Source organism: Lepidochelys kempii, chromosome 6 (assembly GCF_965140265.1).
Source record: "Lepidochelys kempii isolate rLepKem1 chromosome 6, rLepKem1.hap2, whole genome shotgun sequence".
NCBI classification, from domain to species: Eukaryota; Metazoa; Chordata; order Testudines; family Cheloniidae; genus Lepidochelys; species Lepidochelys kempii.
Window position 1 is genome coordinate 124,795,322 of NC_133261.1, and position 27,006 is coordinate 124,822,327.

The following is a 27,006-nucleotide window of genomic DNA, read 5'->3' on the forward strand; positions in this document are numbered from 1 at the left end:
GTTCTCTTATGGTGACACGTCTGTTCCTGTACAAACAGGTGGTGGTAGATTGCAATGAGCTAATGCTTATGTGGGATTACTTCGTCATCTCTGGGTGCGTGTGCACTTGTCAGATATTGGCTCTGGGGCTTGCTCACCTCACTCTTCCTTTCCCTCTGTAGTGATTTTTCTTCTAACTAGAAGAATGAGGCGTATGACTTCCTGAGTGCTGGCTCACATAACTTCAGCAAGGAGTGCTGGAAGAAGGGCAACTTGTAATACTTCTCTGCCCCCGAGTCCAGGCAGATTTACACACAGTGACGGGCTTTTTTTAGTGAAGCGCACCAATCACAAGCTCTTCTCTCTCCCTTTTCCCTCTTTTGTATGGCAGCTTTTTCTACGTGGCCTCAGGAGTGAGGCTGTGACAAGGAAGCCTTCGGAGATAGGGATTTCCTTTAATTTTTTCTTATTTTCTGACTTTGGGGGATTTTTTTTTTTTTTAAACCAAAGACCCTTAAATCTGTAATGTTGGAACGTAAACTTTTAGATGGGATTTCCCTCTATCCATACAACTGCTTTAGTTGAATCCCAAGACTGGGGTTCATTCTGGGAAAGGGAACGGTTGAGTTAATAGGAGAATCGTCAAGAATCCTGGTCTAATATAGTCTGAATTAAGACTGCCAGGTCCCTAGAGACTCCTACTGAGGATAAGACTGGAACTCTGTCCAAGGCTGGGGGAAGCTAGGATTCCGTTACTGTGTTAAGTAAAGGCACTTTACTAGTTGCAGCTGATCAGATCCCTTGGTGTGTGTGAGCAACCAGCACGTGCTCACAAGTACTGTATTTTGGGCTCTTCGTGTCACCTCTGATATTACTCGGTTCTCCATTTATTTTGCACTGGACCCTACCATGTAAATATCCTTTTACGTACACATTTCTACCCCTGTTTTATGTGCTACTTATTACAACTTTTTTCATATAAACGCAAGAACCATCATTTAGTTTTATACACTAAAATTAATTAGGTACTTCACAAAAAATCTTTAAGCCATAGACCATCATAAACATCATGTTTTCCGTATTTTGAAATAATTTCTTTGCAAACATGTCATTTCACTCAACGTGCGCAGAGGCACCAAAAGATTGTTGCAATGAGATGGGACATAATATCTTTTCAAGAAATGCTTTTGTAACAGAATACAGAATTTTTTTCTTAAAAAAAAAAAAAGAAAAAAAAGTGGTTTGCACGTGTGTAGTGACGGGAGTGGGATGGTTTGTGTCCAAACCTTGAGTGCACTTGACTGGATTAGTTTATAGATTTTGTTTGTTTTTCCCAGGGGTTGTGAGGGGGAAAACCCCCTTCAATTATGCATATTCTATTTGAAGGCAGCCAATGGAGAATTTATTAAATGATTTATGGTACCATGAATGCAGGAATTTCCACTTAGGCCATGATTTTTGAAAGCAACTAGTGATCTTAAGTGCCCAACCCAAGATTTTCAGGGACAGGGCTGAGAACCCATCAGCTGAAAAACAGGCCCCTTTCAGGTGTCTCAAACTGGGCATCTAAAAATCACTAGTCATTTTTGAAAAGCTGTGCCTTCCTCTGCAGCTTCCAAACTGGTGTAACGAAACACAAATGTTTTATCTAAATTTTATTATATTACTGCAATAAATCTTTAATGGTAATTTTCCAAAGGTGTATTTTTAAAGAAAAAAAATGATCATGTGTGTTTTGTTCATAAATATGGGGAAAGAGCATCAGTGTTTAGAGAATTGAAATGTACCTTATGCACTTGAGTCAAGTCTACCTTAGAAAGGGTTTGCTGGTATAGTTACCCTGGCAAACCCCTCCTAGTGTAGGCAGTTATATTGGCCAAAAAGTGCGTTTATGGGTATGGCCTACTGATGAGCAACATGCGCTATACTGCCAGAAGCACTTCTTTGCCCATTTAATTTTGTCTACGCTGGGGCTCTTTCTGATATAAACATGTTGCCAAGAAAAAAACTCCCTAGTTGACATTACAATATGGGGAAGTTTCTCAGGTAGGCCTGGCTTCGTTACAGATGTGGCTAACCCCAGTCCTGGTTTTGAACACATCTGCATTGGGGGCTTTGACTCCATCCCTCACATGTAACAGGACCTGCATGTTCTCAGGGCTTCTCCTCCTGTAGGGTGCTGCAGCTGATGCTGCTGTAAGGCTGCGCTCCCAGCGTGGGAGTTAATCCATCCCCCCAGGAGGTGGGACTGATGTAGAGAGAAGCTTGCCTATTGACAGCGATCTACAGATGGGGTGAGGTCAGTAGAACCACAGCATGCAGGGGGGTGAATTTTTCACACCTCTGAGCAACATACTTCTATCAAGAGAGGCCTGGAGTGTAGACCAGGCTCTGCCTAAAGTGGGGGGAGGGGAAAAGACATCTCAGACCCTGAATTAGAATTTACCCTTTATTTAGCAAATTCTGGGGCTCAGTTCTGCTCCCTTGTGCTCAGACTGAGACTTGCCTTCCTCTGGGAGGCTGAGGTGGTTTGATAAAGGAGTCTACGTATGTGCAATATCAATATAATCACCAAGACAGCCTACTGGACAAGAATATGCAAGTCATGCTCTATGCACCCAGCTACTTAAAGCACAGGTTAGGCTGGTTGGATGGCAGCTGGCCCTCATCACTCCTGCTCGCTCAGGCAGCTGCAGCAGTTGTCTTCTTTCCCCTTCGGTATGTACATTTTTTTTTCTCCTCCAAGACTCAAGGGAAGTTTCGCTTGGAGGTTTCAGACCGTCTCATGCTCATGCCTGTCTTGTCCTAACAGGGTGACCAGGGTCCCACCCATCACCCCAAAGGTGATCACACTAACCCCTATCTAGTTACAAAATATTTTCCTCCAACAGCTGCTATTTGTACCTTGCTGAGCTGGGCCTGGCTGCTGTGAAGCGACAGCATTTGATCTTATCTTTGTGGGGTGGGGGGGGAAGTCTCCTTCTTCCTTACTTTAACTAAAGCTCAAAGCCAAATCACACCCCATCCTTTCTAGGGTGGTTTTGCTGCTCTTTCCCCTAGGAATAGAAAGGAGAGCAGCACTTGCACCTGCCTAATGTTTAGTTTGCAATGTAGGTGTAGCTGTGGTGGTCCCAGGCTACAAGAGAGAGGAGGTTGGGGAGGGGATATCATTTATTGGACCAACTTCTGCGGGTGAGAGAGCAGCTCTAGAGCCACACAGCTCTTCTTAGGGTCTGGGAAAGGAAATCTTAGCATCACAGCTAAATTCAAGACAGAACAGACTGTTTAGCATAAGGACTTTGAATGGTCCTTTACTATATGTGCTCACTACTTATGCTAAACAATCTGTTCCATCTCACATTTAGCTGAGCTGCTGGGATTTATTTCCTTTCCCAGACCTGAAGAGCTCTTGGAAAACTCATCCCTGTCACCCAACAGAAGTTGGTCCAATAAACGATATCCCTACGCCCACCTTGTGTCTCTGTTTCGTTGGGCTGGTGCTACCATGACTGGAGGAGCCAGGCCCATCTGCAGGTGAAATCACAGCACAGATGAACAAGACCCCACCCCACTCTTCCACTTCCTCCTCACAGGATCCACTTGGTGCTGTTCGCTTGAATATAAGTGTCAGGGACCCTGTCTCTTCTTTCAGATTTCCTTCAACGTGCCAGAGCCTTTGCTGGGCTCAGCTCCTGGGAGGTGGCCCCAGAAGAGCAGCAGCCCCGAAGAGTTGAGACCCACTGCTGCCCTGAGGAAAGGTTGGTGGTAATGGATTAGTTAAATTATCATTTTACTTTTTAAAACACATTGTCCTGCATGGTCCGAGGACGAGAGCTGTGCGGGACGGAAACACGTACTCATAAGGGCTGCTACTTGCTGTTTTTGAGAGAGAAAATTGCTCAACCCCTTCAGCAGGGGGCCAGCACCCTCCCTTTGCATCCATGTGAGTAAGGGGAAAGTGTTTTAGGATATGTCTGCACTGCAATTAGACACCCGCAGTTGGCCCATGCCAGCTGACCCAGGCTCACGCTAAGGGGCTGTTTTATGGCAGTGTAGGCCCAGGCTCTAGGACACTGTGAAGTGGAAGGGTCCCAGAGCCCAGGCTGCAGCCTGGGCACAAACCACCATTAAACAGCCCCAGAGCCACTGTGGGTGTCTTAACTGCAGCACAGACATGCCCTGACATAAACCCAAGCCAGCCACCTTTCCTAGCTGGAACAAATGTCAATAGCACAGAGATACTTTTTGACTGGCCCCAGGGGGAGCCTGATTTCTCCTCTCCCCTTCAGCTGCTAGTCCTGAGGCTCAGGTTGGAAATGAAGGGAGTGGTTGAGATGCAGATACCTCCACTCAACAAAAACCATTGCTGCAGAACAGTTCCAGGCTGCATTGCAGGAGGCAGGGCCTTCAGTGATTCCAAACTGGACTGCTGCTTACTTTTCCTACCGGCAACTGTCTGCTGCCAGAGGCTGGGTAGAATATCCCTACACCAGCAGGTCTGGTAACGGTGCAGTGGGGCCCCTCTCCCACACGATGTGTTTTGATCCAGTTGAATTGGAGCCGGTGATTCACAGCGATCCTGGTCAGTCACATCCTCAGCCTCGTGTGGGCATATGAAAGAAGCACCCACACATATGCTTTGTTTTGTGGCAACTAGCTGTTCCCCTGCCCTGCCCCTTGCCGGAGGCGTTACTTGTAGAGCGTGTATCTTTTAGAAAGAAGCTAGACCCTCCTTTCTTTGGTCCTTTTGAATGTTTTTATTCGCTGTGACTGAGGCTTGCATTCAAAATAAAGTGACTGCTACATCGCTCTGCCTGGCAAAACTCTCTCTGGAAAAGTGCTCGCGTCACATGTTCGTTCCATTCCCATTGGCAGGAGGGACGCACGGGTGGACAGCTGCAGTTCTTCCTTGCTTCCCCCATGGCACGGAACTGGACAACGTCACAAAGGGAATTTGTTTTGAAAGTGTGTGTGATGCGAAAACAGGATTCTTATGGAAACTGTTCTCTCAGGCCTTCATTGTAATCCACACAGGCTAGTACACCCTCTGGATAAGTGTGCAAAATCCCCATGAAAAGGCAATTAATTACACAGATTAAAAATGTAACAGGTCACAGACTTTATGAAGTACAACTGTGAGCAGTCAGGCCTCAGGAGGATGGACTGGTGCATGGAACTGCTGTTCAGACAAGAGTAGCTATGTACCCAGCCTCATGAGACCTCCTGGGACAGTCATGCAGCCCAGTTAATTCGGCTCCCACACCATTGGACATAGTCAAACAGCATTTAAACACCCACTGCAGAAAGCGTGATCAACCCAGCATCTTGAGCACAACCCTTGGTTGAGCCTGGCTTCTGGCAGGAACCAAGCCAGACTTGAGGGGGACCGGAATCTGATGTTCTAAAATTAGCCAGCCAGTACCATTTGAGCATAGTTCTACCCAACTAAGTTTTGCAGTGGGTATGGCTGTGTCCACATTCATTCCAGTGTAGGGAGCGGTGAAAGAGCACAAGCTAAGGGTTCTTCTGAAGGGTGGGGTGAGGAATTCATTCATTAAAACTGATTTTCAAATACTGCACTAATTTGAAATAAGAACCCACTTTTTCTCTCCCTCTGAACTACACCACAGTGTGAACTATTGCCTGAAGTTTTACATCACTTTATTTCAGGGCAAATTGTACAAGAAGAGAAAGTCAGATAAGGCAGATCTAGAATGCACATTTTATTAAAGTAAAAAAAAAAAAAAAAAAAATAACCAGACAACATGGGTAAGGGAGACAAGAACCTTTTTATACTCTGCCTATCCAATAATAATCCTCTCTTTTGTTCATGGCTACTCTACTGTAACAAATATCTGTTCTAGTCTAATGTTAAGGTTGTCCAGTTAAATCATTTGAAGATCCTTTAACCAAGTTAACCTTTACCTATTTAGAGTTTCTTTTCAGAAACATTCATATATTATACAGGATATACAGATTTTGAAACAAGACACTTAAAAACACACGACTATAGCCGCAACACTATCATAGCTGCATTGTAGTGATTAAGTTGTTCAGCCAGCTGTAGACTCTATATGTACAATTAGTTTTTAAGAGTGTTATTTACAAAGATGGGCTAAAAGCTGTCTGTCATCTAAAAGGCAAAGGCTCTTGTGTTTAAGTATGTGCAGTTTCATAGCCCTGTGAAAACACAATTATATACACTGTAAACAGCACAGAGCATGAAAATTTCCTCCTCCCAAGAGAAAGTGTATGTGCACTAATATTCCTCTTCCGCATCTGCTCCTCCTCCTCTGGTTTTCTTGTGAAGAGTGCGGTTAAAGCTGTGGCATGCAGGGACCCAATGATTGTCATGAAGACCTAATTTACACCCAGGGATGCCTTTTTGAGACTTGTGACAGCACATCCAATACCCTGGGCCATATGGTAAAGCTTGACAGTAGGGTTTGGGATGCCACCGGCACAGTGACACATCCCCTTTCACATACTTCTTCTTGCACTGCTTGCACGGATCTTCTTTATAACGTGGATCACGGACCCAGCGGGAATCAGCTGGCCTTATGTTGTAGTATTCAATGATAAATTTGAAGTAACAACAAGTACATTTCAGAGCGACTAGACTCCTAGTGGGGAGCAATCTGAAGATCTTAACCATGATGTGGTGGGGCAGGAAGGCCATATACTGCTGAGGCTCCAAAAGCTGCTGAATTTTAAACCGAGTCTCCAAAAAGTCATGAGACACCTGCCTTTTCAAACAAGAAGTGTCAAGTACCTGCAAAGCACTTTCCATGGGAGATACTGAAAGGGCAAACGGCTCTATGGAAGCACTATTTCTCTCATACATTTTATCATCAGCAGCATCCCCAGTTTGGCCCACTTCTCCTGGCTTTTCTTTAGTACTTTTCCCTAACCCTGTGTGCTCTTGCTTGTTTTGGTGACCAGGATACAGAAAGAACAGCCTCCCTGGAAGTGGATCTTCACCAAAGCTAAAATTAGAAGGCTGCTCTTTCCTGCACCCCTTCTCTGTCTTGGTGACCGATATACTGATGGATAAAGACTCTCTCCTTGTCGGATGCAAATTCAGATTAGGAATAGATACAGGTTCTCTAGCTGAACAATCAACAGTCGTACTCTCGCTCTGCATGGCATCCGAGGACAGCCCAACAGCTACTGGACATGCAGAAGGGACAGATCCCAGAGGTTCCACGATCATTTCAGAATCACCTCTGCTGCTGGGTCTCACTGAGGGTTCTTGATCATGCTTAACACTGATGTTCACCATGTGGATATCCACAGCTGCTACTGCCCCCAAGGACTGCTGACCAGAAGCAGCTCCTTCCCATAATTCATCAGCAGCCGAAGGGCCACGCTTTGTTCTCTGTCCAGCATCATCCACTGTAACGGGATCTTTTAAACTTACCTCCTGGCCAAGGACTTTGGAAGATACCTTCCCAGTGTCACACTCAGACTGCGTGCCATTCGCCAGTAACATCCGCCCTATGTTTCTCCGGAAGCTGTTGTTCCTGGATAGGCTCCCTGCTTCACGTTCGCTCTGGCGCCTCAAGCACTCAGATTCAAGCTTTGCAACCATGTCCAACACACGCACAGGCTCGTTCTGCTGCTCACCACTCCCACAGGTCCCTTTTTCAGAATGTACCTCGCAGGCCCCAGGGGCAGAGAAAGGGTCAGAAGCAGGAAGTGCACCTTTGGATTGCCCACTCAGTCTTGTAGTAGAAGCGTTCGTGCAGTTTTTGGTGCAGTCGGCCAGCAAAGCACTTGCTCTGTGTTCTAGAAAAGCTACCATCTCGATTACAGATAAGGATCGACCTGGAAATATCCCTTCACCGTTGTCATTAACGTAATGTACAGAACAGTGCTCAATGCCGCAAGCAAAAGGCTCAGGCTGGGTGCATCTCCTGTTTGCCTCTCTCATCCTTTCTAATTGAATCTTTGCTTTTATAAGATCCATGGATTTCTTCCTTCGTTTAGCTGATCTTCCATCTATATCCCAGGTGCTTTTAAGTTTCATTGAGCCCATCCTATTGTTGTTGCACTGCTGGGCTGCAAAGAAGGCAATCTTTTCCTTGGTATTCCCAGGTTTCACGACAGCCCAGATATCTAACGGTCCTTCCCCCTCATCCCCCTGGTGGATTGTTGCAGTTGGGGCATTCTTCTTCTTCTCAACACTTGGGCCTTCTGCTGGAGCTTTCCCACTCATATTGCACATAGTATTAGGATAAATAATTCCCAAAGGCTTTCGAGATGGAGTCACGACCGGGGACGTAGGTAAAATGCTCAGTTTGGTGCAGTTGTTCTTATACTTTTCCTCCTGTGCTGACCTTTGATGGTTCATATGCAGGCCCCTCAGGGAATCTTGGCTTATATCTAGAGATCGCTCTTTCTTCTGTAACTTGAGGTATGGCTTTAAGTGCATGCCAGAAGCCCTAGAAAACAAAATAAAAGGAATTATTGTAAAAGCTGCCCAGGGCTCACTTCCCCCTGAATGTGAGTGTCATAAGAATAAGGCCCACAACTGGGGACAGGAGCCACAGGAGGGGGCCAGAGCCAGGAGAGAGAGCGAGCCAGAATGGCTACAGGGGCAGCAACGATTGCAGTGTTCCCAGCCTGTGATGTCACTGCAGTTCACCCTTGGAGAACTTCCGTTAGCACCCTGTTAATGCTTTGATAAGCCCCAACGACCACAGAAAGGTTCCATTATAATTTCTCTAAAATGTCATGGCAACAGATTTGAAATGTAAATATTCTCCCCAAAGCGTTTTAGGTTCCACCCAGGGTTCAGTTGTTATAACTATTGATTTAGTCTAGATCCTTGATGCATTCATGGTTTAACCAAACTGTAAGCCCCTTCTCTCTCTCCCTCTCTCACCCTCCCAACCCCCCAAACTTGATATCCAGTCAAGTAGATATCCTTATCTACTGAAAAGGGGTTTTATAAAAAATGATTCAAGCTGAGTAGAGAAATTAGCAATTGTAATTATACCATTATACAAAGAAAGAAAAGGAGGACTTGTGGCACCTTAGAGACTAACCAATTTATTTGAGCATGAGCTTTCGTGAGCCACAGCTCACTTCATCGGATGCATACCGTGGAAACTGCAGCAGACTTTATATATACACAGAGAATATGAAACAATACCTCCTCCCACCCCACTGTCCTGCTGGTAATAGCTTATCTAAAGTGATCATCAGGTGGGCCATTTCCAGCACAAATCCAGGTTTTCTCACCCTCCACCCCCTCACACACTTTGGATGGGCTATCACCAGCAGGAGAGTGAATTTGTGTGGGGGGGTGGAGGGTGAGAAAACCTGGATTTGTGCTGGAAATGGCCCACCTGATGATCACTTTAGATAAGCTATTACCAGCAGGACAGTGGGGTGGGAGGAGGTATTGTTTCATATTCTCTGTGTATATATAAAGTCTGCTGCAGTTTCCACGGTATGCATCCGATGAAGTGAGCTGTGGCTCACGAAAGCTCATGCTCAAATAAATTGGTTAGTCTCTAAGGTGCCACAAGTCCTCCTTTTCTTTTCTTAATATGTTGTTAACAACCAGTTAAATGCATTTGCCTATGGAGAGATCAATGTTCTGTGCAGGATAAGCCTGAAAACAACTTACAGAAAAAAAAAACCCTACACCTCTCCCCCGATACAACTCGACCCGATATAACACAAATTTGGATAGAATGTGGTAAAACAGCGCTCGGGGTGGGGGGCGGGGCTGCGCGCTCCGACACGCTGCTTTGAGCGGCATGTTAAGGGTGCCGGGCCGGGGCCGAGGGATTGGATGGTTTGGAGATTCTGGGGGCAAGGCAGTCAGGGGACAGGGGTGTTGGATAAGGCGTGGGAGTCCCAGGGGCCCATCAGGGGGCGGGGGTGTGGATAGGGGTCGGGGCAGTCAGGGGACAGGGAGTGCGGGGGTTTAGTAGGGAGTGGGGTCAGACAGGGGACAAGTAGCAGGGGGGCTTAGTTAGGGGGTGGGGTCTTGGAGGGCTGGTTGGGGCAGGGGGTCTCTGGAGGGGGTAGTCAGGGAACAAGGAGCGGGGGGGGTTGGATGGGTCAGGGGTTCTGAGGGATCAGTCAGGGGGCGGGAAGTGACTATTAACGGAAATGCTTGAGTCCAAAGCAAGTTCAATATAATGCGGTTTCACCTATAACGCAGTAAGATTTTTTGACCCCCGAGGACCGCATTACATCGGGGTAGAGGTGTAGATATCAAATTAAGACTTTTCTATATTTTGCATTGTTATGAACTGAGCAAGTATGAAGCTGAAGTTTTTATACTGAGAATCTAACAGCTATAAATGAGACACAAACTGAAACAGAAATGGCATTTCTATTGCAGCAGGATCACACTCTCAGAGCCTCCTTTCCCCATGGACATTTATACATTTGTAATTCTACTCCGGTAAAAACCTAAAGCTGCAGGAAGGCCTAGGGGGAGCACCCAGACTGCCATGGGGGAGAGGCAGGACTAATTACCAGCAGCCTTCCATCTCTGGTCTCATTGGACTGTCACACAAGCATATTACAGGAAGAGCTATAGGGTACGTTTCCATGGCAACGGATTAACATTTTTACATTGTAAAGCCTGTTTTGAAACTAGGATAATCTCTCTTCCTGTTCATTTAAATGGGAATTAAATGCCATCAAATTTATTGGGACAGCTTGCAACAAGTGACCAAAACCACTGACTAGCAAGAGCTGACAGCTACTCCAAAACAAGCATCTCTACCTTTGCCTTTCTGCTCGGAAAAGTCTCTTCAAAGCATCATGGAGCTCCATGGTGGCTGTCGTGGAATGATTTACAGATCAAATGTCCCCAGTCAATAGACAAGAGGTTTTTCTAATTGTCCGCCTACTGACTCCAACCTGGGGCCCAGCAGGCTAGTTGGGCTCTCTCCTTCTCACACACCACAGCAGAGGCTCTGTATGATACCCTCAGTTACACTTGGGCCATCCCAAGCTGGTTTTTCAACTCGGCCTAAGGTAGGAACCCAGCCTCTGAGGAGAAAAGTAGAACATTCAGCAAAGAGTGTTTGCTAGAAGCTAAGATTCCTCAACTCCAGTTGCCAGCGTCAAATGCATTGGAGCTTGGGGACAACAGTTCTAGACTGAGTCACTGCAGCAGATTGCCCAAAGCCAGGGAACTCCTTTCACAGTGCTGAGAGGGTGGCTCTGCCTTTGTTCTCCCTTTCCAGTTCGCTCACCACCTTGACCTTCATGGCAGAAGGGAAAGAAGAGTATGCGGTACCCACCGAACCTGAGATCTATGCTGTGTACACTGGGAACTGATGGACAGGAGGTCTTGATCATTGGCTAGTCTACCTTCCCAGAAGATTCACAATCTAGAGATCCAATACCACCTTCCCATCATCCCACTGCTCCCAGCCTGTGCGTGGTAGGGAGATTGCAACCTCTCATCACATGCAGACTGTGCCATGGTCATCTCTGTGCTTGTCGCCGACTGGGTTAGTGCAATAGGCGCCACTGGGCATTATACCCGAGGCCCTTTGGAAGCTCCAGCTTGTGCAGGACGTGGCTGCTAAGTCTCTTCTGGGCGCAATTCAAGGCATTCACTTTGACTCCTCTCTTGGATCGAGACCACCTCTTCCTCGGTATTCCAACAGTTGTGACCGTGGCCCTCTGTTTTCCTTCCAGGTTGGTTTCTGAACGACACAACCCTCAGATCTGCTTCCCTCGCCCAACTTTCTGATCAGCTGCGTCCTCTCAGGCTGCGCTCAGGAAGTAATGAGGGCGAGGTCTCTACACTCCCCGGAAGAGAGGCCTCCCAGAAAAATCCAGGCTGCTGCGTGCAGAAAGTGGCGCTTGTGGTACAGTCGGTGGCCCTCTTTCCTCTTCATGCTGGAACTGCGCCGCCGAAGTGCCCCCTTCCCCACTAGAAACAAAGGCAGGTTTCAGAGCAGCAGCCCCGTCAGTCTGCATTCGCAAAAAGAAAAGGAGGACTCGCAGCACCTTAGAGACTAATTTTTACTAGAAATAAAACAACTTCTGGCCCCTTAGAACTGCAGGTCCCTTGCAGAGAGCGAGCGAGCGCTGCAGTTACATAGACATTTCTGCCTTTTGGAGTCCAGTAATTTGGAAGTACAAAATAAAACTCCCAGATGGAATTTCTAGTGCCAGGAAAATTTGTAAGATCGAACAGAGCCTCATTTCTCCTTTTTCACATATTTTCTGACATGCACTAAGCAGGGCAATCAGCAAAGCATCCTTCATTAAGGAGACTGCCGCTGAACATAAGGCAAGGTATTAAATTAATAAAATAGAACTGAACTAATTACTCCAACATGCTTAGCCAGCAGAATTGGTACAGCTGCTCAAGGCTATTTCTGGTTTATGGCAAGAGAAAGAGTAGAATCACAGATCATCTATTATGGATTCTTCGTTTAAGTTCTCACATTTCTGCCAGTATTTAAGTTACTGGTGGGCCAGGTGGAGACTACTACTGAAGGCTGAACAGATTATATCATATATCAGAAAGTCATAGTTTACTTAAGTTTTATTGCCAGAACAATTGCCGCATTTGAATTCAGAGTTCAATTACAGTGTCTCTCTCTAGAATTGCTGAAAATCCTAATAGCTTTAGGCAGTGATAAGGAAGCACTGCTAATTCCATCTGACCAACAGACTGGGGGTGCCATCAGTTTATCAAACTTTTCAGCCATTGGGGAGACAGCAAGCTGCATTTTAAAAGAATTTCACAGACTTTACAGCAAAAAGTTTATTGGGGAAAAGTTCTCATCCACTGCAATGTGAAGATTAGAAAAAAGAGCTAGTTTTAGATGAACCAGCAAGCATTTTCCCCACCCCCAGAGTAACAGCACATGTTCAAATTCTAGAAGCTATAAAAGAAACAAGAGTCTTCTCATCAGAACTCGCTCACAATATGAACCATAGCCTAGACACCCTTTAACTCAATTCCTGCTGCACTCCAGTGCTACAGGCTAGTTACTGCGGGAGCTGCAGGTAAGTTTTTTTAAACTGAGCATTTTAAAGTGAGTTAAATACAAGAGTGATTCACAAGATCGGGGTCTTACCCTTTGTGGTATTAAAGTCAATTTGTTTGCCTCTACCATGGTGCCTCAGATGTTTTATGTATAGACAATGACATTGTAGAAGTTATCAGGTGGGAACTGGAAGCTTTGGCACCTGGTTAATGAACAGTTAGGGCTTTGGGGCCCCCGGGAAGAACGTTACCTGGATGTTTCTTCTAAAAAGGATCAGCAGTAAAATAATTAGCTATGTTATTTAAAGTATCATTTTATCTTTAAACCACTGAGATAATGGGGCAGTTCACGCACCTATAAGGGTGCATCCTCACTAGGAAAAGAGGTGTTGACTCATATTAAAACTATAAACTGCCTTGTCTTCACTAGGATTTTACCAAATTATTTAACATGTGTTAGTTAACACAAGTTAAGAACACACCTTTATTCCTAGTGAAGAGAAGACCCAAGAGCTACTGTTTCAAGCTGCCTGCAGACTCAGGTAGATGTTACTGCATCAGTTTATATTTGGAAGATCATCTTTACAATGATGAAGGCTCAGAAACCAAAGAAATTGTTCACTTTCCATGAAAGCTTAGATACAGGAGCAGAAGTCTGTAGTACGGCTGGTTAGAAGTCGTCAATCTAAACTGTTTTTCTGCTCTATGGGCCAGGCTCCCCAGTCAGACTACATCCAGAATGCACCATGGCCAGGGACTCTCAGGATTCAAGAGAGGAGGCCACAGCACATGATGGGAAATTCCATCTGGCCTATAGAGAAGAACAAGCCCATGAGGCACCAAAGCAGCACTTCCAAATCAAAAAAACCTTGGCTGAATACCAAAACATTTCAATATTCACATTTCTGCCCAAACGCTGACATTTTCCACAGGAAAAGAAAATGTTTGTTGACCCGCTCTAGTCTGCAACAAGTTCCATGGCCAAGGCTGTAGACTACAAAAGGACAGAGTCTAAATGAATTGCCTGGACCAACTACTAAACATGACCATGGGCAAAGTAACTTCGCCTTCCTGTGCCTCCGTTTCTTCATCGGCAAAATGGGGATAATGATCCAGAGCTCCTTTGTAAAGCACTTGGAAAGTTACAGATGAAGAATGCAGTGCAAGAGCTAGTTATTATTAAAATACATTTTGGTTCTGGACAACCACTTGTAAGCGTTGGTAGCCCCCAAAATCTTTTGGCCCCGATTCTCAGCCCAGAGTCTGTCACCTTTGCACGGCTCAGGCAGGGCAAAGCAGCCTAAAAGCTGCTCTACATGGCATTTCAAAGAACCCTGTGCCATAGAGCAACCTCTGGGTGGCATAAAGTCAGCATATTTGGCTCTATACACCCACTACCCTTCCCCCCGTGTGACATGGGGTGGGAGCAAGCAGGGCTGGATACAATGCATTCTTACCGATCACCACAGAGACAACAGCCTTCCCCCCCCACCCCCACCCCCCGGGGAGTCAGTGGGAGTTCTGCCCAACTTAGACTACAAGATTTGGCTGTAGGTCAATAACAGACTGATGGAGCGTCCGTCCCCCCCCACTCAGTCAAGAAAGATAGGACACAGAATTTGTTTATGTTTCACACACAGGTATGAGAAGCTGAAAGCTGGCTATTTGCCCCCAGGGCCAGGAAGGTTACAAGATTTCAACATCTTTAAAAAGGAGAAATGCTTTTTATATTATTAAGCTTGAATTCGGCGCTCTATTTTGTCATTTGCATTTTCTTTACTGCATCAGTAGGAGTTGTTCTCAGTCTTGCAATAGCAACACAGATGCTCTCAATTGCCTTGTAAGCAGTAATGTTTGAAAAATAAGGGCACAACTGAACTTAGTCAGAGAAACAGGTGTCCACTTGAAGCAAAATTTAAGTTTGTACTAATCTAATTATTTACTCTCTAGGCAGACAGACCACCCTACTGATTACTGGTATTTCTGCTAGCTTTTTTAAGCTCACTGCATATTTCAAATCCTACTACAGCAATCCACTCTCCAATTATATTTTTATTTTGAAGCCATATCCCCATAAAGTTACAGCTGTTGCTACAAAAAAAAAACAAAAACCCAAAGGCTTCTCCGAGGACATGAGCAGCAGTAACAATGTAGCTGCTGTTATCTAATTAAAAAAATATTAAGGGACAATTGTGCCCCACAGTGATTAGAACTACTGTTAATATTTCACTTAAAGGCAAAGGTTCTCCAAAGCAAGGGTTTTATCTAAGAGTTTGACTGGCACACAAAGCAGGGAATTAAGCGGTAGGCCTACATGTGTTAACCATTCATGGCCCAACTGGGGTCTGTTTGTACCGTTTGACTTGATGGAATGTCGAAGATGTGGAATTCAGTGGTTCCCTGTGGAGGCCAGCTCTGTAGGAAGTCTTCATAATAACGATCTCCCCACCTAAGGCACACTGTCACAGCCAATCCATCTTTGTTTACACGCAGGGCTCCCGCAACTGCTTTTCTTGCCCCACACAGCGTTTCACTATCTCTCTGCCACCTAGAAACTGGGGAAACAAAACAGATATACAAACGATACTGTTAGAACACAGCCTAGTCAGGGCAGGGACTCTTCCTATTTTAGGTGTAGAAACAGGACTCAATACAATGGCGCTATGATCCTGATCAGGGTCTCTGGGCACTGCTAGGATATATCACCTCCACCAACCATCCACCTGCTTGAAAACCCAAGGTTTGATTCTACCTGTGGCTGCAACAACACTAAGCATGCTTTACATCTTCAAAGACCTTTGCAAACACCACACATGCTCCGTTATGCTTTCTGCCTAATGGCACTGCATAGAGGTATGGTTTTCAAGGCTGAAATTAAAATGTTGAAGCAGTAAAATCATCAAGACTGCCAGAAAATGATGCTAGCTTTCCAAGCTGAGTGACATACTGGATTTCAAAAAGTACAAACACATACTGCCAGGCTGCCTCAGAACTTAGTGGAAATTGTCCTCTGTTAACACCACATACAGATAAGAGAGCAAATTAGCCAGAACAAGGCTGCTATGGAGTATCTCCAATCTGTACTTTGTTGTTCTTGCAGCAGACACTATTAGCACTGCATTAACATTTGGATAGTAACAACAGCCACCTTTAAAACTGAAACCTAAAAGGAAAAAGTGAACCAGCACATGAGACCTGGAAAAACTCATGCATTAAAATGTGAGCTGCCAACAGCTTGTTCTACAGCGCATTGTTTGCTTCCTCTCTAGAGGACAATGTGCAGTGACGCCATAGTGAAGGAATGCCATTTTTCCAAGCTAACTGTAACTCCGTGACCCAGAAGATTTACCATTTATTGTAGAAAGAAAAGGAGTACTTGTGGCACCTTAGAGACTAACCAATTTATTTGAGCATAAGCTTTCGTAAGCTACAGCGAAAGCTTATGCTCAAATAAATTGATTAGTCTCTAAGGTGCCACAAGTACTCCTTTTCTTTTTGCGAATACAGACTAACACGGCTGTTACTCTGAAACCTGTCATTTATTGTAGCAGGTTGTTCTATCCGTGACAACAGCTTTGCACAGCACTCTTCCTGCTTCCCCTTTCTTACAACGAAATCTTGGTAACATAGACAAGCAGAATCTCCTGGCAGGAGGAGGAACTTGCTAAAGCCAAGTGTTTACTGAAATCAAAAATTCTGCAGCCAGGGAGCATAGCACAATCTGTTAGCAGGTGCCTGCCTGCCAAAAAGAAAGCCTTGCCCATCAAAAAGCAACTCTCTCTTCATAGGTCTATGAATGGCTCCCCTAATCAATACTTTGCTGATGTTGATTACACCTTCTCAGCAACTCCACCCACAGCCTCACTAACACAGTTTTCCTTGAGGGGGAGAGTAAATCTGACCATGACTCATTGAAAAACTAATTAAGGTCAACTTTCCTGCAAAGAGAAGGCAAGCTGCATTCGGATACAAGTCTATGGTGGAGATTAAGAGTGGCAGCTATTTCACAGGTTTTAGAGTAATAAACTGGTTAGTCTCTAAGGTGCCACAAGTACTCCTTTTCTTTTAGCTATTTCACACACCCTTTGGAGGTGGGAAGGCAGGTCAATCAACTGCCCATATATGACTAAGCAGGAGCCTAAAAATAAAAAAGTTCACTCTGTAATCTTGCAGTCTTCACAGCGGGAAAAAAAAAAATCAATGCTGCATATTCCTGGCACACACAAGTTCCTTGACAAATTGGAGAACAAAAAAACACATTGAATGATAGAGCTGGTGGGGGGAATTAGAGAATTTCTGACTGACTCTATAGAACACAGAACAAGCATTTAGGTGGCTTTGAACTCACACAACAAGAATGAAAGCTTCTTACTAGAACACAAGTTCATTAGCACAGTCACAACCTAATCTGTGTGTGACAAAGACCTATTTGCAAACGTAAAATTGCAGCACAGAATATAATCTGTACTATAAACCACTCCCAATAAATGGTATTTTAAAAAAGAAAAATTTCTGGCCATGATAAATGCATATGCAAATGTGTGAGTAACTTGTGAGTTTCTATCAAGAATTTACACCTGGAATCTTAACAGGGAGTTAAACCAAAAAAGTTACATAAAGGTCTTTACTTATATTCTGCCTCACCAGCGCCCAATGGGAGCACTTAGGTCCTAATTTTCACCCAGGCTTTGGTGTCGCTTCCCTTTTTGGGCTCATCCACACTGGGATTTCAGACCCAGTAGGAGCTGTCACGTGTAGACATGAAGTACTACATTGGTGTGCATATAATGGCAATTGTGGCATTTTAAAAATGCCAGATACCTTGTGCATGGGTTAAAGTAACATACTGAAAAACATTTCTGTAAGCATTGTGCATGTTATTTAAGTCCATTGTGCTAGGGTAACTCCAATAAAAATATTTTAAATGCTTCTGAGCAAGCTAATATTCATAAACTAGCATGCACAGATACCATCTCCAAATCCTACCTGTAACCATACCCATACGGTACAAAGTCACACCAAAAAACCTAACAAACCAAAGCGCTCTAACTGGCGAGTGAGGCCAAACACAAGCTCCCTGGGGGTAAGTTAAAATAGCTCATTCAGAATACTGCAGAAAGGAGGAAAAAATTTAACTGCACCCAGAATTGCATTAAAATAGTCAAGGGCAAATTCACATGGCATTTTGGAACAGGCTAAAAGTGGAGGTACACCAAAGAGAGAAGTGTGTTAGGGGAGGGGCAAGAAAAACAGAGCTGAGAGACTTGTCATCAGTAATTCGTCAGAGAAAGGTGTTATTAAATGTTACTATATGGATAGCTATTGCACCCAGTATAAGACAGTTAAGGATATCCTATGTGGCATGCAACCATGATCCCACAGGTTTCACAGTGGTAGCTGTGTTAGTCTGTATCAGCAAAAACGAGGAATCTTTGTGGCACCTTAGAGACTAACATTTATTTGGGCCTAAGCTTTCGTGAGTTAGAACCCACTTCATCAGATGCATGTTGTAGAAAATACAGGAGCACGTATAAATACATGAAAAGATGGGAGTTGCCTTACCAAGTGTGAGGTCAGTCTAACTAGACAATTCAATTAACAGCAGGATACTAAGAGAGGAAAAATAACTTTTGTAGTGGTAATGAGAGTGGCCCATTTCAAACAGTTGACAAGAAGGTGTGAGTAACAGTAGGGGGAAATGAGTATGGGGGAAATTAGGTTTAGGTTTTGTAATGACCCAACCACTCCCAGTCTTTATTCAGGCCTAATTTGATGGTGTCCAGTTTGCAAATTAATTCCAGTTCCGCAGTTTCATGTTGGAGTCCGTTTTTGAAGTTTTTTTTGTTGAAGAATTGCCACTTTTAGGTCTGTTATTGAGTGACCAGGGAGGTTGAAGTGTTCTCCTACTGGTTTTTGAATGTTATAATTCCTGATGTCAGATCTGTGTCCATTTATTCTTTTGCATAGAGACTGTCCGGTTTGGCCAATGTACATGGCAGAGGGGCATTGCTGGCACATGATGGCATATATGACATTGGTAGATGTGCAGGTGAACGAGCTCCTGATGGTGTGGCTGATGTGGTTAGGTCCTATGATGGTGTCCCTTAGTCCCCCTCTAGTGGCTGGTCCACATAAAGGGGTTCATTAGATTGCTAATGTCTCCAACTTCATAGACCCACTTCTTCAGCTCAAGCAGTAGAGGTTTATGTTTTAGATCCAGATGTCCAGGATTCAGTCCCAGATATGCTCACCACAACTCTATCACGGCTCTAGAATGCTACTCTTGGAGAAGACATTCCCACCAGGAAGTATTCCAGTTTTCACCCTTGATTACTTTTTGATAATTAACGGAATACCAAGCTGTACGGAAAACAGAAAAGAGAACCAGCAGCCTCATCCAGTTCTTCTTCTTTGCATTCCCCTTCCAGATAAGCACTGGGAAGGAATTCAGCCCCTCACTGTATGAATAGGCACATTTCTCCTTTAAGGCAATGGCTGGCAGGCAGCTCAACCTGTACTGCAAACTTCAGTATCCTATTATCAGATTTCTGTATTGCTGCCACAGTTTGTGAAAACTGATATCCTAACTCAGATGAGGGCAAATGCAGAGCCAAGTCTCTTAATTTGGGCAATGAGATACAGTACTATTTGAGCTCCGGAGGTATCACAGTAGCTAGGCCTTTTCTGGCATGGACTTTAAAGGAAGTCTCAGCTTTACACCGTAGCAACACTAACTTACAAATGAAAGGATTCAAAAAATTAGGCCAGGCCAGTCACTCGGGGCAGAAATGCACCTTCTAGCTGGAAATAGCAACAAGGCAGTGACCTACAGTTCTTCAGCAGAAACAAATGTTGTACTGTTCCTGGTCAAACAAAATACACTCCTTGCCCATTCCATTTTCATTCAAAATTGTTTGAATGTGCCTGATCCACTGAGGAAGTATAATGGGCTAGACCTAAGAAAATTCAAAATTGTGAAAATAAGGCTCACTTAAGCTTCTATCACCTTGACCTTTTGGTCAGCTAGGTAAGCTCAGGGTGCTGTCAAGCTAAATAAGGTTTTGTCACTACACTAGTTGGATGAAAGACCACCAAGTCATTCTCAGGACGCTGTAGAAGTGATGCTAACTATGCCATAGATGAGTAAATGTTGAACATGGTGTTAAAAGACTGCTGGGGGAAGTGCCCAATCTTCCAAGAGATGAAGTCAAATCCTGACCCCTTGTCATTAGAGATCCCACAGCAAATTCACAAAACAAGAGCATTTGTTCAAATTCCATTTTGGGTCATAGCACTCCACCTATATCAAGTTCTCCCTACTGTTTTAGTTAGAATATTTTAAGAGATATATATTTCTTTCACTTTCCAGCCCCGTCTGTTACTTACAAAGAGCGTGGAATTTATGAAAAATGCTCTGTAGCTTCCGTGATCTGAGAGAATCCTAGAGAAATGCAAAATCATTGCTTACACTTCATTTAGTCTCAACATTCACAGGTCTCTGGATGGCACAAAGCTATTCACAGAAACTGGCAATAGTGTGTAGGCCAAGTATGGTGGTGAGATATTGTACGTCAGAGCCAAACACCCACAGCCTCTTGGCTTATGAAACACCACTGACCAAAGACATTGATGGGCCAACAAGAATAAGGCTCAATGGCCAAGAAGATACAAAGGGGGCAGAGGGGAGGTGATGTAGAGAACATTTGAGACCAAGCCCTTCAGTGGGAGCTACAGTAAGTGGATATCAAGGAGAGTTGAGGATGCTATGCATCTAACCCTGATCTTGCAAGAACAGCAGAGGTTCAAGGGCCAAAGCGCAGGAGGAATTAAAGCCAAGAGTGAAGTTGTCATAAATATAAAGGGAAGGATAAACACCTTTAAATCCCTCCTGGCCAGAGGAAAAACCCTTTCACCTGTAAATGGTTAAGAAGCTACGATAACCCTGACCAAAATGACCAATGAGGAGACAAGATACTTTCAAAGCTGGAGGGGGGAAACAAAGGGTTCTCTCTGTCTGTGTGATGCTTTTCCCAGGACCAGAGCAGGAATGCAGGTCAGAACTCCTGTAAGGAGTTAATAAGCTATCTAGTTAGATATGCGTTAGATTCGGTTTTGTTTAAATGGCTGATAAAATAAGCTGTGCTCAATGGAATGTATATTCCTGTTTGTGTGTCCATTTGTAACTTCAGGTTTTGCCTAGAGGGATTCTCTATGTTTTGAATCGGATCACCCTGTAAGGTATTTACCATCCTGATTCTACAGAGGTGATTCTTTTACTTTTTCTTTCATTAAAATTCTCTTTTAAGAACCTGATTGCTTTTTCATTGTTCTTAAGATCCAAGGGTTTGGGTCTGTGTTCACCTATGCAAATTGGTGAGGATTTTTATCAAGCCTTCCCCAGGAAAGGGGGTATAGTGCTTGGGGGGATTGGGGGGGGGGAGAGACGTTTCCAAGTGGGCACTTCCCCTGTTATTATTGTTAGACACTTTGGTGGTGGCAGCGTTTAACCTAAGCTGGTAAGAATCAGCTTAGGGGGTCTTTCACGCAGGTCCCCACATCTGTAACTTAGAGTTCAGAGTGGGGAAGGAACCTGACATGGTGGTAGCAGTGGGATTAATTTGAAATCATTTTGAGATTTTTTTTTTTTTAACCAGAAGCACAGAAGGATTTTAAAAGATTTTAAAGGGTTTTGTAGAAGGGGACAAAGCCACAAGCATAACAAAAGGGACGTGTCTTTTGTGAGCAGGAGTTTCTCTACCTAAAGGCAGGGTAGTTAACCTCCTGCAGGGAAATTCACAAGTCTTCACAGACCTGAAGAAGTTTTTTTTTTTTTAAGCTAAGAGCAACTAGAGGGGTAGATACCCAGATACCTAGATACCCAGGTCCTCAGACTAATGGTCAGTTACCAAACGAAAGGGTGGAGGAGGAGGAGGTTGTGTGCTGTGCAGAGCATTCTAACTTTTCTAACACATTTCGGTTCACGGGGTCTAGGCTAATAAAATGGCGAGTACTCCTGCTCTCCACATAACAGACCTGTGGCAAGGTCTCCAAAGACTGGCTTCAAGGTAACCATGCTATTTAAAAGTGACAAGACGGACAAGTATGAAGGCTAACCCTCATCCATTTCCAATGTCACCCGCCTTCTTCCCCCCCTCCACTCCCCCCCCCCGTCTTCCTCAACTGAATGTTTCTGTGATCAAGCCCCCCGCTGGAAGGCCTCCAAGCAGGGAAGAAGTTCTACAAGCACAATCTTTTGATGAAGTTTCTCCTTGAGCTTTTAGCTCTTTCAAAGCTGCTCCTACCTCCACCAGCCTCTTTCTGCCCAAGTTTCAAAGTAGCAGCCGTATTAGTCTGTATTCACAAAAAGAAAAGGAGGACATGTGGCACCTTAGAGACTAACAAATTTATTTGAGCATAAGCTTTCATGGGCTACAGCTCACTTCATTGAATGCATTCAGAAGGTTCGTTGTTTGATTGCAGCCCTGATAGTCATAGAATCATAGAATATCAGGGTTGGAAGGGACCTCAGGAGGTCATCTAGTCCAACCCCCAAGTCCTAGCAACTATTTTCATTGTATTGTTTCATGAAGAATGTGGGAGATATCTGTATTTCTTATAAATAGTTTGTACCTCTGTACAATTACTATCATGTTGCCTGCTGCAGGGGGGCAGAGTTAACTCCATCCTAAGTGGTTTTTACACATCTCCAGGAGGGCAGACAATGACTAACTCAAATGCTGGTGCTTAATGAACAATACAGTGAATCTGCTGCTGGAAGCCTACCTCAGATGCCTGGTGAGGTGCATAAACCAGACTGGCTAGGTCCAGGGTTCCCAGGACAGACAAAGAAGCTTTGAACAAGACTGCCTGTGAACTCAGAGGGAGAGAGACTTACTGGGGGACAACCTGAAATAAAGTCATAAGCCTCAGAGGTGCAGTCTGTCTCGCCCAGCCCCAATGCTGGAGGGGGAGGGGGGGCGCAGAGGGGCACCTAGCATGGGAAGACTAAGGTTTAGGTAAGATAACATCCACAGATGCTGTCCTGTCTGCATTCTCTCACTGTCCACAGCTCTTGGAGGGAGGTCTATACCAGTGGACAAAACCCAGCTGGACCTGCTTAAGACACACAGGTGCTGTGATCTGGGAACCCAATCTAGGAATGGGGCAAAATGCAGATTCCAACCTGAGAGAAATGCAGGCATGGGCCTATAACTTGGAAGGGGGTGCCCGTGGAGAGGTCGAGTGAGGGGTCAATAGTACTGCTCACCCCAGAAACGTGACACACACACACACACACACTTCAGACCAATATAGAATGTTAGAAGGGATACTGATCTGTATGCTCTCCAGGCACCCTGGACATTACTGAAGAATGCAACAAAATTGATACCCACATACCTGGCTGAACGTGGCAAGACAATGTAACATAACATCTACCAACAGAAAACCAGGAAACTCAGAACCTTTAGCCTTTCTCCAGTATTATCCCACCCTTACAATTCACACATCCCACATCTCCAGGTACCTGGAAAAAGGATGAGCTTTGCAGCATCCCCTGAAGGTCCCCAGATTCAGACTGTTGTTATCCAGGGGAAAGAGCATATTCCAAAGTTGTGGGGCTCTCAGAGTACATCTAGCCAGTAGCCCCTTCTCATATACTAACAGGATTTCAGCTCAAGTGCTTCTCCTGATCATTGCGGTAGTAGGGCATGGCACAGGGAGAGTGGCAGTCTCAGGTAGGCAGTGAAGCTGTTGAAATCTTTATAGGTCCAACCAACACCTTCAACTTCACCCAGAAAACCACAAGCAGCCAGAGCAGATGATGGAGCTGGTTGCATATGCTCACAGAGAGATACTCCACTTATCAAGCAGACTGAAGTGATGATGGATGACTGGGGAAAGCAACTTATCAAGCAGACCACCACATTCCGTGCCACCTTCGGTTTTGGAATTATTTTAAGGCATAGCCTCACACAGAGCACACTAAATTATCTAATCTCATGGTGACAGACATGAGTGACAGTCACAAGGTACATATCTGAAAGGAAAGGTCACAACCTTCTGCATGTATGTAAGTGATAAAAAGCTGACTGGTCATTGCTGCTACTTCGTCTTCTAGTAGCCACTGGGAGTCAAACCTGATCAAGTAATGATGGACATACTTAATTGAAGTGGCTGATACTATTCTTACCCTACCCTCCAGTTGCTTTCCCCAGTTATCCATCATCACTTCAGTCTTGAATACGTTAAGCTTTTGTCAGCTAGTTCTCATCCATACCCAGATCTCGCTCGGACACAGAGTACAGTCACTGACTGCTTTAGTCTTCACTGAGTCTACAAGACAGGGATTAACACCCTGGGGAGTAATACCAGCCAAAGCGGGTTTATCCCAGGTGCATCTATACAGGCAACACAAACTTTTGCTTGTCCTCCTTCATTAAGCATGACGAAAGGGCCACCCCAGTCTCTTCCTCATGCACCTGAACAGTGGGAAATTTAATCAAAGTTACACACTACAAGAAAAAAGGGGAAGTTTAAAATTAAATCTCAAGCGTTTGTGGATTATATCAAATACAGTTCAAAAATATTGCTGATTCAAAATTAGAGAGTGAAGATTTCATTATTTATTTTTTTTAAATGTGATATTTGTGGAACAAGTCTTATTCCAGGAAACTCAGCACTGCACCTAGAATAGTTTTGAACACTCTAGACATTGATAGGCCACAAACCAGATGAAAAAGTTTGAGCTCTTTGAATGGATTATAAGAGAGAAGACCAAAAAAAAAAAAAGAGCCCAGGAGGCAAAGTAAGTGACAGAGAATATGCACTGAGACGTCTGTCCCAAAAGCATGGGAAAGACAAAACCACACAAGTAACTTTAGTGCTCTTGTTCTAATAAAGCACTTATTCTAATAGAACACTAAAGGAAGAATCTGTCTTCCTTTCCTAGATCGTGTCACTTTAGGATGTCTCAAACCTGCAGCTAAGTATTTCCTCCATCATTCCAACACATGCCACACTTCAAGGTGGCCAGAAAACTTCGAATAAAGGACAGAGGAAGTCTAGAGCAGATCACCTGCCACCTACCGCTAACAAAGTATTTTCAAGCTCCTGTGATCAGTTTCAGCACTACTTTTTACTAATCCTACCACTTCCGAATAATAAGTAGCAGAATTAAGATTTGGCTACAGACGCCACCTGTTAATTTCCCTTAGGATGAATAACAAGAACCAGCTCACTAGACTTGTTCTGCTTCTTCCTAGAGGAAACAAAGCGAAAACAACCCAGTAATTGCCAATGCCATTATTGTGCTGGCGGCAAAAATTGTGTCACATGGACCTCGCATTACTCCACTTTCTAGTTGGTGCTGGGCCAGTCTTCTCCTTTGGCACAAGATGCTTTATAATCTATAGCAAGCCCAGAACAGAGAGGTAGTTCTACACTCTACTTAGTTGTTTCAGAGCTGCTGTGTGCTCGGGTTACTAGATACAGGTAAAAATTGTGGCTACAATGCTTAGTGTTCAAGGCCACAATTTATGAGCTACATCTAAATTATATGACATGTAAAGCCCACAATTTGTTAACTGTGGAAATTTCTAAGTTAACTTTTCAGCTGAGCTGCCACTACTTTTGTGGGCATGGGGATGGGAGATATCTCTGAATCCTTCCCAATATAGAGCAACAGAATGTGCTCTAGAAATAGACATGTTCTCTCTGAGCTCTGGAGACTTCATGCTCTCATTTTAGAGCTACCTTTAGCTTTTCCTTTATAAGATTTTCTGGGTTATTCATCCACACATGAAAGATGCTGGAAGTGACAGCAAGCTTCAATTGCAGGACAAAGCCTACAGGCTCTCAATCCTGACAGTCTGTATGTGGAGGGGGGGAAATTAAGGCACTGTTGGGACCACTCTGGATCTCCAACCTAACGGACCCCAGATTTAGTGGCAGGGTTGTTGGGGTTGGTTTTTAATAAAAACAAAAATCAAAAAAATCCCCACACACAAAAACAAAATTAAACAGCTTTTGAAAAAATCATGGAGCAGGTCCTCAAGGAATCAATTCTAAAGCACTTAGAGAAGAGGAAAGTGATCAGGAACAGTCAGCATGGATTCACCAAGGGCAAGTCATGCCTGACTAATCTAATTGCCTTCTATGAAGAGATAATTGGTTCTGTGGATGAAGGGAAAGCAGTGGACGTGTTGTTCCTTGACTTTAGCAAAGCTTTTGACACGGTCTCCCACAGTATTCTTGCCAGCAAGTTAAAGAAGTATGGGCTGGATGAATGGACTATAAGATGGATAGAAAGCCGGCTAGATTGTCGGGCTCAATGGGTAGTGATCAATGGCTCCATGTCTAGTTGGCAGCTGGTATCAAGTGGAGTGCCCCGAGGGTCGGTCCTGGGGCCAGTTTTTTTCAATATCTTCATAAATGATCTGGAGGATGGTGTGGATTGCACCCTCAGCAAGTTTGCAGATGACATTAAACTAGGAGGAGAGGTAGATACGCAGGAGGGTAGAGATAGGATACAGACAAATTGGAGGATTGGGCCAAAAGAAATCTGATGAGGTTCAACAAGGACAAGTGCAGAGTCCTGCACTTAGGCCGGAAGAATTCAATGCACTGCTACAGACTTGGGACCGAATGGCCAGGCAGCAGTTCTGCAGAAAAGGACCTATGGGTTACAGTGGACGAGAAACTGGATATGAGTCAACAGTGTGCCCTTGTTGCCAAGAAGGCCAATGGCATTTTGGGATGTATAAGTAGGGGCATTGCCAGCAGATCGAGGGATGTGATCATTCCCCTCTATTCAACACTGGTGAGGCCTCATCTGTAGTACTGTGTACAGTTTTGGGCCCCACACTACAAGAAAGATGTGGAAAAATTGGAAAGAGTCCAGCGGAGGGCAACAAAAATTATTAGGGGACTGGAACACATGACTTATGAGGAGAGGCTGAGGGAACTGGGGATGTTTAGTCTACGGAAGAGAAGAACGAGGGGGGATTTGATAGCTGCTTTCAACTACCTGAAAGGGGGTTCCA

At 44.5% G+C, this 27,006-nt stretch overlaps 1 protein-coding gene across 12 annotated transcripts in view; it reads right to left on the bottom strand.

The window, feature by feature from the left end:
• Positions 1 to 5,687: 5,687 nt before the first annotated feature.
• Positions 5,688 to 27,006, bottom strand: part of FBXO34 (F-box protein 34) — a 63,455-nt gene continuing 42,136 nt past the window's right edge. For 11 of the 12 annotated variants that reach the window (XM_073350052.1, XM_073350051.1, XM_073350049.1 and 8 more), the window contains 2 exons: positions 15,320 to 15,519; positions 5,688 to 8,423 (listed from right to left, as the gene is read on the bottom strand). In XM_073350052.1, coding sequence (XP_073206153.1) covers positions 6,239 to 8,423; positions 15,320 to 15,396 — 2,262 coding nt within the window. In that variant the 5' untranslated portion in view covers positions 15,397 to 15,519 and the 3' untranslated portion in view covers positions 5,688 to 6,238. The remainder of the gene's footprint in view (positions 8,424 to 15,319; positions 15,520 to 27,006) is intronic. The other variant, XM_073350054.1, reaches the window with a different exon arrangement.